Consider the following 13,994-nt stretch of genomic DNA (forward strand, 5'->3'; position numbering starts at 1 on the left):
TCTTTCTTTCTTTCTTTCTTTCTTTCTTTCTTTCTTTCTTTCTTTCTAGGATTGCACCCGAAATAAACAAGGTAAAGCACAGCTCCAAGAAAGCTTGCTAGAGCAAGTATATTTTGGCCACAAAAAAATTCTCAATTTCTGGTGCTGACAAGTCTGTATTGGTAGGGCCTTGTGATACTAAAGGCCCCACTTCAAGCCATCATGACCGTTTCCGTTACAGCAGGGAACCCAGAGCCCATTCAGTTAGTTTGCATATCTAAAGGAAGGACCTGGGAATACTTTGCATCAATGCCTTCTCCTCAACAGGTTATTGAGGTGAAATGTTTTAAAAGTCAGCACACCACCCTCCCACCCCTTACAGCCATTTCACTGTTCCAGGGAGAGCTCTACAAATCTTCTTGGCAAAAGTGGCTACAGGAACATTTTTCTTCACAACATGTTCTTTCTTTTTTAAAAAGGAGTGTACCTAACCCAAATAAAAAGCCAGGACTTCATCTTAAGCACAGCCGGGCTTAAATAATTTGTGAAACATTAAGTCTCTTAGTAGGATGCAATGCCTGAAGTTTCTTGAGAAATTTGAGGTGCATTTTCGATTAATGCTACTACTGGATCAACCTCTTGCAAATTGTTTATTACTGAACAATAATTTTGCTGGAAATATGCAGAATCATATTTAGATTACCTTCGATCAAAAACCTGAATCATCTAGTTACTTTGTGAGCTGAATTCCACTGGCATAACTTTATTCTCTGTGTTTATCATACGTTTCGCGTCCACAGCATCCTGCATGTTTGCTGAAACAGCCCGTATTCTCGGAATCATTACAACATATTCCTGTTTTAAGTGGTTTTGAAGGGCATGCTGTCATTTTCCCCTCCCTTTTAATGCTGTCATCTCCATTGTCCAGAACATAATTATACTTACTTACCAATTATTATGTCAGACTAGTTCTACAATATGCAATTCAACAGGAAGCTGTTTCCACACTATGGCATTAAAACAGATTCCTAATAAAGTAAGTGAAGTTACTCTGTGAGTTGATATTAGCATGATGCAAATGTTTTTAAAGCACCTGATACTAGCCATTTGATGCCACAATGGTGTATCCTATCTGATACTTTTTCCTGATAGATTTCAAAATTTCCAAGTAAGTGCATGTGAGGAACTCTTAATATTGAACTGGAAATCTCTGGATTTAGGATCTTCCAGTTTGTCCCCACCCTGTCCTGTCCTAACTGCCTTAAAGAAGACTGCGGTATGACTGCTTCAGAAAAAAAAAGCTGCCTTGGAACCCTAAGTTTTAATAGTTTTGAAGTGATATTTTTAACAATTAACAACCAGTGGGAAAATCTCACTTCCTGAGCAAGGTGTTTCAGTGGGAGGTTGTTCATCTGGTCCAGGTATTATTAGGTGAGCTGGATTTTCTAGATCTGTTTCAACAGCACTTCAGATCTGGTTTAGCACAGAAATTATCTTGGACACCTACAGGATGACTTGTGACAGGTCAAATGCAGGAAGAGTCTGACCTCGTTGACTTCTCAGCACCTTTTGTTACTACTGACACTAGTTCCTTTCAGATAGGCAGCCTGGGATGGGATTGAGCTCAATATCCTATATTATATTCCGTAATATTCTGTGCTTCCTTGGATGGTCAGTTCCAGCATATAGTAGTGGGGAATTCTGCTTGACAATGCGGTAATTGTGCCTACGCACCAACACTCTCTATGGGAAACCAATGACTGAGGTCATCTGTAAAGTGCCAGCAACATATGGGTAACACTAGCATTATTCTGGATTCTCATCAAACTCAGATGAGATAGGTAGGCTTCTCAATTAAAGTCTGAGTGGAGTAATTGACTGGACTTCAACCTTAAGCATGCTAAGCTTAAATAACATGTGAAGCCTCTTAGCACATAAATTTCAACTCAATCTAGACAAGATGAGATACTGTCAGTAAACAGTTTAGACACACAGGTTTTGGCTGGTATGCCAATTATGACCCTACCTTGACAGGAATGATCTGGCTTCACTCATCCATGTTCTGGTATGCTCCCATTTAGCCTATGGCATAGCTTAGCAGATAGGACTGCCTTTCAAGATGGTTTCAGAAACTTGTTAATTCAGAACAGAGGTCCAAAGCTGGGGGCTTGGTAGTATGAGCTTCTCATTCCCCAGAGGCTTCTGCCACTTGACATATGATGTGTGGCTATGGGGGAAAGGACCTTTTCAGTCGTGGCATTCTGGCTATGGAATGCACTCCCCAGAAAGACTTGCCTGGCTCCTACCTTGATGTCATTGTACAGCACAGCAGATACCTTTTAAATTTCATAGAGATTTTACCCTGCTTTTGCTTGAACATTCCATTTTCCTTGCTTTGTTTTTATGATATTTTTATATGTTGCATTGATTTTGCATAAATGTGTTTTTTAAATCTTTGCTATAAACTGAATGGCTGGCTACAGGCAGCATATACATTTTCCAAATCGCCATAACTTATACTGCAGTTCCTTTGTTGCTTTCTCCCTATCTACAAAGTTGCGATCCAATGCTTATCAATACAAAAAATGGAATGGCATCTTAAAAAGAGCATTTATAATATACAAATGACAAAATAAAGCTATCTTTCCAACAACCCAAAGCTATCCTTTAAATTATTAAAATACATATTTAAAAATTAATACTAAAATTCAAAATAATTGCTGTAGCATCTTCTTTGCATTTCCTGTAGTTCTTTACTTCCTCCCATCCCTGTTCACATTAATAAATTAAATTGCTATAAAATGCTTTAAGGTATTTAAATCTATCCAAATAATTTATTTAAACAAAGATAAACTAAATATGATCAAAACGAGCATTCTCTTAATTTTAAGTTACATGAAGCTGTACTTTAGGTCCTCATCCAGCAGAATCTGGAAGACACATCTCAAGTTTCTTTTTATGTGTTCAAACTAAGCCTGGTAGTGCCTGATATTACTAGAATCTGACAGCAGTTTGGTGGTTTATGTAAAATTATTTTGTGGTCTCAGTAAGGTTGCAAGTGGGCAAGTGGATTTCACTCCAAAACCACTAGCAAAAGTTAGCTGTGTCTGAGACAATAGCTCGAAGCGTAACTCGGAAGAGGAGCTGGTTTCCAAATTTCCCCAAAACAACTTTTTCTGCATGGCCACACTTAATAATCAGTGAGGTAAACTTGAGGCTGACCAGGCAGTATTTTGCAGTCCAGGCTCCCTTCTAAAAAATCCCAAATGGTGTAACAAGTTAATCCATATTTTGGACACAGAATGAACAACACTGATAATGTACTTTGCATGAATGTGGGATGGGGGGGAGTGTACACAAGAGGAAAGGTAGGAATAAAGAGACAAAAAACATGAGCCATTGTAAAACAAAGAACATTTAGGTGATGCCTGAAAATATTTTTAACACAATTCTTCTTTAAACATACTATAAGACTTTATGTTTCAACTAGCTGTTCCTCAGGGCTTCCTCAGTTTGCTACCAGGACAGATAGGGCACAATACTGCATATGCTCAGTCAGGAAAAAGTCCTACAACTTGCAGCATTTCCCATGTTGACTAGGAATTGTACCCTGAGTTTCTTTTCTTTCTCCCAACCTTCACAACAAGTTCAGAGGTACAGGAGCATAGTATGGAGGCAGAAATCTTCTTTGTTCCAGGGCAGAGTCTAGTGCAGACCTTTTCAACCCAGCACCCTCCAGATGTTTTAGACTATAACCCCCATCATTCATGGCCACTGGAAATGCTGCCTGGGATGCTGGGAGTTGTAGTCTAAAACACACGGAGAGTACCAGATTGGGGAAAACTAGTCTGGTGATTTAGAACAGCAGGGAAAGCTGGGAAGAAGAGCCGATTTCTAATAACAATTAGATTACCAGACCTTATGATCTGGCTGCCCAAGCAATTCTATTAATCTATCTTATATATACATATACATATATATAAGCTTTTGTATGCTGTCCATTATGCATGGCATCTCAGGACGGCTTACAATCATTAAAATACAAATTATAAATTTATTTTAAACTATAATACAAATCCATGAATACATATTCCCATGTTATATTGATCTAACGTTAGCCACTATACTAAAACCATTTCCCTTGGCTTTAACTTGTTTTCCTTGGGTTAGCCTTTCTTAGTCTATCTCCATTTTGTCAATTCTTTTAATCCCACTTTGTTTCACACTGCATTTTGACCAGTGATTTCACCTGTTTTAATTTGGTGCCAGCCACATTTATAATACTTTTATAATTGGAATGTGTATAGGGACTTACCTTTAAGTACTCCCATATAGGAAACTGTACAAGAGAGAAAGGAATCTGGTGTTGGGAAGAGAAAAAGAAGAAAAAAACCATAAGCAAAATGATGATTTTATATCATTTATTTATTTGATTTATACCCCACCTTTTTTCTTATAACAAACCCAAAGCAGCTTACACCATTCCCCTCCTGCTGCTCTCAGTCTTATCGCCACAACAACCCTTTGAGTTAGGTTGGGCAGAGAGTCTGGCCCAAAATCACCAAGTTGGCTTCATGGCCACCTGGGGACTAGAACCCAGTTCGCCTGAGTTCCAGTCCTGTGCTCTTAACCACTACATCATACTGACTCTCATATCAGTTGGTTTACTAAATTAGGAAATGTTATTGTTCATCTGGGGAACTGTAGCTTATTAAAATTATAAATATTGAAGGAACATATCATGCACAAGGCTTTGAGATGGCTGGTTTTTCTACAGAGCCTTTGACTTCATTTAGTATAATTCCCTGCTGAGAGGTTAATGAGTTGTAGCCAGGGTGGGCTCTAAGAACACTAACTGGCAGTGCTAAGTATGGTGACTTTTAAAGTTTGATTTAAAATCTGGAAAAATAATACAGAGGATAGTTTATAAGCTAGGCACAGAAACCCAGCCTGCCAAGGAACTGCTAGGTCAGCCATCACAAAGATTTGTGTTTAATTGAAGGCTTAGACACTTCATAAGCGAATGCATATTTATAATATTTGGTTGTCCACAAGTCAATCCTGACAAATGAACATGGAGCAGATCCTTGGAGTTATTAACCTCTTGAGAACCCAGGTTGCCACTGCTTGAAAATATATTTCTGGAGGCTAGCTATCCACCTTTTTTACACTGGTCATCTACATCTAAATACCCAGTTCAGTCACTGACTCCTTTTTAACCCTCTGAGTTCAAAGACAAAAAGGTTCCAATTAAGACTTCCATTCATATATTCACAAGTCTCAGGGGTTTCTCTGGTGGTGGTAGAAGCTCTGAAAAGGTTCTAATGACCAGTCTTTTCTGTCACATGCTGGCTTCCTGCAGCCACTTCATGACAGAGGTCCAGTTTTGTGAGTGTCTATAGCACATGCCCTGCTATTCATTACTCCTGCCAGTTCTACAGCCTCTTCTCCATAGCCAGTTTCAAAATTCAAATGTCCTCTAAAAATGCATAAAGGCAGCTTAATGCACATGGAATCCATTCACAGGACCATGAACCACCATTTTGTTGTGTGGAAAATTGACTGCATAAATTCACTGTAAAGCCACTGAGACTGTGATAGGATATCTATCTGGTTTACTTGTTCTTTGGGTTTTTACCCTCTGGGTCTCTGCTGCAAAGTAAGAACTCACTGACTGAAGATATTAGACTGCTGACAACTATCGCCCATGAATCTTTCTTCCCAAGAAGGCATACATCAGAAGAAACCACAAGTTGAGGAAATATATTGGTGAAACTTTCTGGGTTTATTTCAGTATTAATCCTTATAAGCAGCATTATATTTGCCAGTTCCATTGGCTGTAATTCACAGATATACACAAAGGTATTTTTGCTTATACCTCTCTTGAGTCAACAGGGCTTAAGTATGCCGTAACTGTATGCTGGACTGTAGCCATTGTTATGATAGCATATTCATTATTTTATCATGTTATTTTATCATGTCCGTAAAGTGTTTTGCAAAAACGGTACTTTACAAAGGCACAATAAACTTTAAATGTAAAACATTATTATACCATGACTGTCAACACGACAGGCTTCAGCTCATTCAATTTTACATCACAGACCATAGCTGTCGTATTAAATCTATACAGACATATAATAAGGAAGAGTGAAGCTGAGAGCCAGACATTCATTGTGACATTTGATTTAACGGGATGCTAAAATGCACTCAAGAGCCCTGGCATGAATTGTTTATGCTTTTTTTTAATTATGAAGATGACTAACTTAATACGTACATTTTTAACAAAACAACACAGAAACAGATGTAACCACTTAACATTAACCTAATATATTCACTCAAAAAACCCCACTTGCATCTGGCTATCTGTCCACATCACCATCTGTCTATGTCTCAATTTCAACTTCCAAAAATGGAAACTCAGCCTAACACAATGTGCATTCACTTTTCTTTTGCATGACTGTGAGTTTCTGTCTTAACTACCATGAGGTAAAGAAACTGATCCTTCTGCAACTTACAGTTTCCATACCTCCAGTAACATTGTGGTACATGTGGTACCAAGATTTCTCAAGCATTACTCAAAGAATGACCACAGAATCACTATTTCTGAAAGATTTTCTATTGAAATCTATGAATGAGTGCTCTTGAGGGGGCCCACTAAAATCTATCCCAAAGCTACAGGTAGGAAGAGGACTGGGTCGATTAGCTTCCTTCCCATATGCCTTTGGTAAAAGTTAGGCTTATCGCCCAGTTCTCAGGTCTCTGCCTTGGAGCAAGGGGGCGGGGGCTTACCTTTACCCTTCATCCTTTTCCTTATCTCCACAGGTATACTACAGGAGAGGCTCACAACTCTCCACATTAGACCTGAGTTTTCTGTTGCAATATTCATGCTACATACTTTATGCTGTACAACTTATTCAAGTTACTCCAGTTTCTATTCACACTGTTGTGTTTCTCTGTGTGAGCTACCAAAGAGGCCATGGAGAAGACATATTTTTGGGAAACTGTATATGAGCAGTAATATTGTATCTACTCCATTATTTTTAAAAAGTATTTTACCCCACTTTTCTACTGAAAAGGCTTTTAAGAATAGCTTACATGAGATCAACAACAAATAAGACAGTCCCTGGCTTCAGGCTTATAACTGAAAAGATACAACACAAAAGGAAAGGGGGATGAGGAAGGAAGTGTAAAAGAAGCAAGCACCAATTCTTAAACTTGCAGAGCTGTTCTTTAAAATGATCAGCTGGACTAGAAGCAGTTCAGAGTGAATAGGCCATCCAGTGGCCCTATTCGCATCTCCCCTTCTGCTAAAGCCAGATGGAATGGCTGCTGCCAGGATGAAGATATTTTTGTTTCTCACTGCTTTTTATTCTGTTCTGAGTAGCCCACCAAATGTACAATTCTCTCAAATAGGTGCACAAGGGACAGTATATCTATTAAGCTGTGAAACAGTTTTATATGTGCAGATGGAAGCCCAATATGAAAAAGCTCTTGTATTAGATTAATATATACTGTTTTCTACTGTAAAATGTCTGCATCTCTGTGCATCAACCTTCCCCGAACTGAAGCGCACCAGAGGAGCTGGACTGTAGCTCCTATTATCCCCAGTTAGGATACCCACTACCATGCAGCCGGGGGTTATGGAAACTACGGTCCAATAAATCTAGAAGTGCCTAGTTTGGGGAAATTGCGCTAAATCTTCTCCTGTGTTTTTCCACATCACAAGAGTTAAAGATTATGTTCATCATGGTGCAGGTAATGATTAATAAATGAGCCCAGACCATTCCTCTGCCAGGCAAAACTAAACTTGACAGACACCTGCCATGGGAAATTTGTTATCTAGTCAGGCAGGAAGTGGGATTGAGAAGAAATCAATGCCACTGCTGTACATTGAGCTGACAAACTGAAATCTCATACGAAGCCTGTCGTTGCAAACAAGGAAGAATTTCCCTTGTGGCTTCTCAAAGCCCCACAGTAGAGGTCAAACATTATTCTTATTTATCAGGGCCATGAAACTCAAGTGCCATGATTAAATTTCTTCCTGCCCCCAACTTGAGGTGTCAAAGCCCTGTTCATTTTCTAGCAAAAGGCAAAAGACATTTACAAGGAGATAAAGACTTGTAAAGGGAAGGATGCCTTATTCTTGAGCAGGAATTAACTGGCCCATTCCTTTGCCTGACAGAACCAAAAGGAACACCCCTTATATTATTATACCAGGGTGCCTGTACTAAACACCATCATCATCAACCATTCAGTCATGTCCGATCCTTGGCCACCATACAAATGCAAAATTCAGCAGCCTGAGAAAATCCTTGCTTCCAGTTGCTTTCAAGTGCAAACCCTTGTGGCTGGTGATACAGGCTCAATCACACATGGGCAATGAATACAGAAGGCAAGGCAGAGTTTCAAAGGGTAAAGAAATATGGCATCCATGTCCTGCATAGCTCCTTAAACTTCTCCAGAGCAAAAAGAACTGGGACATGTGATGCAAATTGATGATACTTGGCAACTCACTTGGTAGCCATAGGCTAACAAAGATAACAAGGAATAACATAAACTAATAAGAAATTTCATGCAGGAAAGTCAGTGGACAGAATGCTGTATTCTTCCTCTTCCAGTCTCGGGTCCCTCCCACTGTGGACAGCAGAGAAAAGCAGTGCGCTGGCAGAAGGCAGAACCCTCCATCCCTCTTCCAGCTCTCTGCTTGGCAGAAGGATTTTGTAAAAAATCATAACCTTTCTTTCTGTGTGCCCCCTCCTCACAGTCAGCATGGAAACACAGACTATAAGCCTCTTGGTTGACTAGTAAAATGGTTTTATAAACTAATAACCTCTATGGCATATTTACAAGGCATATCTCTAACAACTGTCTACTACTGTTCTTGGGATACCAAATGGGTTAACAACTTGGCACAAGCATGGAAGTGTTTACTCTAGCATCTCCCACCCTCGCCTGTGGTAATCATAAAGACAACATGAAGGATCTTGACAGGAAGCACTCCTTGCAATCTCAGGCACAGGACTGGATCGGTTATTAGCGCCACCAGGATTTAAAGCCTTATATATGCACAGCAGGTATTGTAATGCTGAAATTATTGCCTCTTCCCTAGATTGTGCTCAAATGTGATATGTGATGGCCAGCCATAGTTGACAAACATATTAAAATAGCAAACATACAATACAGGTCCAGATGTAAGATGCAGCGGTGTTGCCAGTTGCTACGGAAGTTGAAGACCATTAGTATTTTAGTGAGTGGATAAACTGCATGGTGGTTACCTATGAATTCTGCAATTATCTTGCCAGGATGAGCTTGGAATTTTCCAACAAACACACTGATCTCACAATGGTCTGGAACTCTCCATCGATTTTTTTTCCCCCGATGGCCATTCCTGAGAGGATGTAGCCATAGGAGGAGATGCCTTTCAAGCAAAAAGCAGAAATGTTTGAGGACTTTATCCAATCTGCGTTGCAAAGCAAATCATCTAATGTGCAGATCGGAATGTGAATATCCTGTGGATTTCACACACATCCGGAATTGGTAATGTAGTTTTTATCTTAAAAAATATACTCAAAGGCATCATAAAATTGTATTTTAAGACAAAATGTATTTAGTGACCTGTATTTTGAGAGAAAATGCATTCAGAAATGCTTTTAGAGATATGTATTTTGAGGAGAAAGTATTCAAAAATGTGTGTTTAAATATGAATTATGTGGATTTTTAGTAGCTTGCATGTTACAGTAGCAATAGTACAGAATAGATTTATGAGAGAGCAAAATGAAATGGAAATAAATGGACCCATCCATCCCTAGCATAATGTAACAGATTCTCAAACCTTGGCTTTCTGAGAGGCAAGGCTGTTTTTTCCCCACTGGTGCCAATACTGCAGTTCAGGAGAAAGAGGGAAGAAGCAGACTTCTGGGGCGTTGTAATAGTGATTGATCCTTAGTATTTCTACAGTACTTTTCCAAGTGTTCAACAGGCTTTGTATACTAAGAATAAGCTAAATAATAATCCAGAAGACAAAGTCATTTCACTATCACAAGCTGAAATTTCACACAAACTGTGAAATTGAAGAACAGCTACATTCTCCAAATCTTTTCTTTCAAGCAGTCTTCATTTACATGTTGACACCATCTTAGCCGAGCACCCTTTGAAGAGGGAGGGAGGCCCTTACTCTGAATCACAGATACAAAGACCGCTTTCTTTACGAGGTCATTCCAAGAGTGACAAAAATTGATTGGATTCACCGCAAGCCTTTTTACAGCTACACCACAATTAGGGCGATTAAACTGTCTTGCTCTAGAAAAGGGTTCTTCTCTTTTTGGCAGTTTGTGAACTGATTGCATTTTGTGATTATTTTCCTAAAGAAATCACCGAAACAGAAGATCATCACGCCCTGCCAAGCATTGATATTTACACCTGAAATATGTTAAAACAACAGTGAAAATGTGTTCTGCACATGTGGATGACTTTCTGCCAGCAAAATGCTGGCTGGCTCCATCAACTCTCCCACAATGTTCACAGAAAACAGACACCAGTATACCAGCCCTCTCAGCCCGTCTAGCCTGATCGTATATAGTGCACTGACGATTCAGCAGAGTTGAATAACACTAGAATTGCTTCCAGAAGGGTATCAATTATTTTAAGAATGTATTACAGACTAATTGCAACATTGGCAATTTTATCTTGGCCACATATAGTTTAATTCAATAACGTCAATACTACTAATAATAAAATCTACCAGTTAAAGTATGACAACAAATGTTGCAGATTTTACCAATCTGGCTGTTCAGAATTAACTTGGTGTTGCATAGCATTGTTAAGATGCTACATTCACTTACACTTATTGCACCTGTTCATCATTTATTTATTTATTTATTTATTTATTTATTATTTATTAATTAGATGTATGTCCCACCTTTTTTCTTACAAAGATCTCAAAGTGGCATACTTCATTCTCCTCCCCCTCCCCCTCTCTGACCCTAGCCTCACAGCAACAACCCTGTGAGGTAGGTTGGGCTAAGAGCTGGTGACTGGCCCAAAGTCACCCAGTTGTTTCTATGACTGAGCAGAGACTAGAACCCAAATTGCCTGAGTCTCAGCCCCATGCCCTTAACCACTACACTGCACTGGGTCCCTGTTCTAAGATATACAGGGCCTATGTCCAATGCATAAAAGTGGCTGCATGGTTTACCAAATTAGCACATAATCCTGAACATCTCCAACTACAGAACTTGGCTGGGGTGTTATCACCTGCCTCTCCTTTGGACTGATCCTCAGCACACTATTTATCAATTTATCAAAAGATTCCATTCTGAAAAGGACAGACTTGCAATAAACAGTCTTCCCTTCATGACAAATTCCAGAGAAGTAGCTGTGTTCATTTGTCAGAGCAAAAAAAGAAAGAAGAAACAGCAAACAAATCTGGTCTTTAGGTGTTTGCTCTTTCCATTTGCTGAGGGAATTTATCCCCACGAGTGTATTGATGGGAACTGGTCTCACCCAGTCTGACTGGATCTTGTATTCTTCTAGTTGGAACTTGCATCTATGTGTGGTTTGCATGGGAATGTGACAAATAGACAGCTGTTTCTTGTACTGCTTGACTTCGGGTCCTTGCTTCGTAAACGCTTCTTCGTCACGCACGCGGCGTGTGTGTCTCCTCACGCAGACCCAAGTTGCAAAACAGGTCACTTCAAGTGTTGGGTCTCTTTTTGCAACCCTAATTCCCCCACCCCAGTTCATCAGAAAAGTGAAATGCAGCGAGAAACGTGAACCCTTTCCCCTCTCACCATGTTTCTGACTAGACTCACCCCCAAAACTGCTATTTGCTGTGAGGGCAGCCTCCACCTATTTCACAACAAACAGCATGTGAATGTATTTCTCTGTATGTGAATGAGTGAGAGGGACAGAGAGGGAGGGGGGTCATTGGCAGCTATTTATAGCTGTAAAAAGAGATGCAACACTTGGAGCAATGGATTTAGTCTCTACTTCTTGGGTCATCTGCTTCTCAGCACACTGGGCTCTGGCCTATGAAAGCTTATTCCACAATACCCCTGATATTCTTGTAAGATCCGTTCTATTTTTTAAATGTTCCCTTTGTTCGTTCAAGGCGCATATGGGATTACTTTGGCCTTTGGGGCACAGGCAGATCTTGGCCACCGTCTATAAAATCTGCCAGTCCTGGGGTACTCCACCAATTTCCCCTGCTACACAGCTATCCATCGAAACAAGGAACTACATCTTGACCAAGATCAAAGGCTGGGGAAGGGGCTCTGACCTAATCTTTCCAGTAATCCTGAATTTTTGTTTCCATGCTGCTGAGGGGCAAGATTAAACCTTTTCCTATGCTCCCAGTGAAGCTAAGGATTGCTGGTGGCAGTGGCAGTGGTGGTGGTGTGTGTGTGTATACGCGCACCCATGCACAAAAGAGAGAATAGGAAAATATGTGTGAATGGGTATCTGAGGGGGTGAATAAGTATGTTCCAGCTGCACCTACCAATGCCCCACTCACCAGCTCTGTCCTATGCACATTCACAGGTTCCACATGACCCAGTCTAGTCCATGAACCCATAAAGCTTAACTACTTTTCAAGAGCCCTTCAGTGTGTTAGCATGATATCTGTTTTTTCTTACCCTTTACAGAGGAAATGCTATAAGACTTACAGAAAGTGAAGATGCATACATTGACTTTTCCATGCTTTTTGGCCACATTAATGTTTAGCAAAAATTCACCACAAAAGAGTTCATAGAATCATAGAACAGTAAGGATGGAAGGGGCCATGCAGGCCATTGCATCCAACCCCCTGCTGTTGCAGGACACCAAGTGATACCATCCCACTCAGATAGCTGTCCAGCATCTTTTTGAATGGCTCTAGTGTGGGAGAGAGTTAAGAAAACCAAATAGTCAAAGACTATTTGAAGCATTTTAATCTAACAACTAACTTTGGGCTTGCTCACAAGTCATTATATTTGTGTAGAAGTATATTCATTGTTCAGATGTGTGTAAATCTCTTTGGAGTAGCTTTAAATCAAGTCAAAAGCCAGCCTAAAACTTCTGGCTCAACAAAATACCTTAGTTAAGTCATGCCCAAGAAATGTAAAAATATTGCATTAAGGAACCTTTCTTTCTCCATTTCTAACATGACTGCTCTTATGTGTAGAACCATGAGCTGAAAATAGTTGCGCAATACAGTAGTACCTCGGCTCACGAATGCCTCAGTTCATGACCAAATCGGGTCGTGAAGAGAAATTTCAGAAAAATTTTGCCTCAGGTTGCAAACTCCACATCGGGTGACGATCGCGATTGCGCCCATGTTCCCTGCCTGAGCGCGACTGCAATCACGCCTGTCTATGATCATGCTGGGGGGCGGAGATGGCCATGATCTTTATTGTTCTTTGTCACTTTGCTTCACATTTTTGTGATAAAAAAAATAGTTACAGAACGGATTGACCTTGTTTACATTGAACCTTATGGGGAAATCTGACCTTGGCTCATGACCAATTTGGGTCATGACCAGAGTCGTGGAACGAATTAAGTTCATGAGCCAAGGTACCACTGTATAAGTGAATCTTTAATCCACCAACAGAGATTCCATTACTTAACAGTGCCACCAACTCAAAGGATTGACAAACGTCACCAGGAGGAAACAAAGCTGTCCCAACCAAACTAGAGTGCTTCTCCCAGCCTAGTCCAGGTTTTTATGCTGAAAAACTGATAAGAAAAAAGCAGCTTTGTGGCTAGTAAAAGAACATTAAAAATCAACCCTTCCAGATGCAGTGTTAGCTGTATTTGTCAGAAGATAATGGGAATTGAATCTCCCTCAAAGCAAGCTATGGAAACTTGCTATGCTTTATAGTAAAGACAGAGGAGCCACTAGCACAACCAAAAATGAAAAAATGTAGCTATTACTATAACATGGAACAGTGATGTGTATAAGACCGGAAGAAAGGCTCCAGGGTGCTCAAGTTTGGGAAGATGTTGCTGAAGATCATTTGTACAAGTGAGAAAATAAGCTA

At 40.0% G+C, this 13,994-nt stretch overlaps 1 protein-coding gene across 1 annotated transcript in view; it reads right to left on the bottom strand.

Annotated features, from left to right (window-relative positions):
- The window catches only part of SLC25A26 (solute carrier family 25 member 26), a 149,423-nt gene that overhangs the window by 43,716 nt on the left and 91,713 nt on the right, over positions 1–13,994 (bottom strand). Inside the window, exon 6 of the mRNA XM_044451855.1 lies at positions 4,295–4,339. Coding sequence (XP_044307790.1) covers positions 4,295–4,339 — 45 coding nt within the window. The remainder of the gene's footprint in view (positions 1–4,294; positions 4,340–13,994) is intronic.

Source organism: Varanus komodoensis, unplaced genomic scaffold (genome assembly GCF_004798865.1).
Source record: "Varanus komodoensis strain SLA01 unplaced genomic scaffold, ASM479886v1 scaffold6_4, whole genome shotgun sequence".
Classification (NCBI taxonomy): domain Eukaryota; kingdom Metazoa; phylum Chordata; class Lepidosauria; order Squamata; family Varanidae; genus Varanus; species Varanus komodoensis.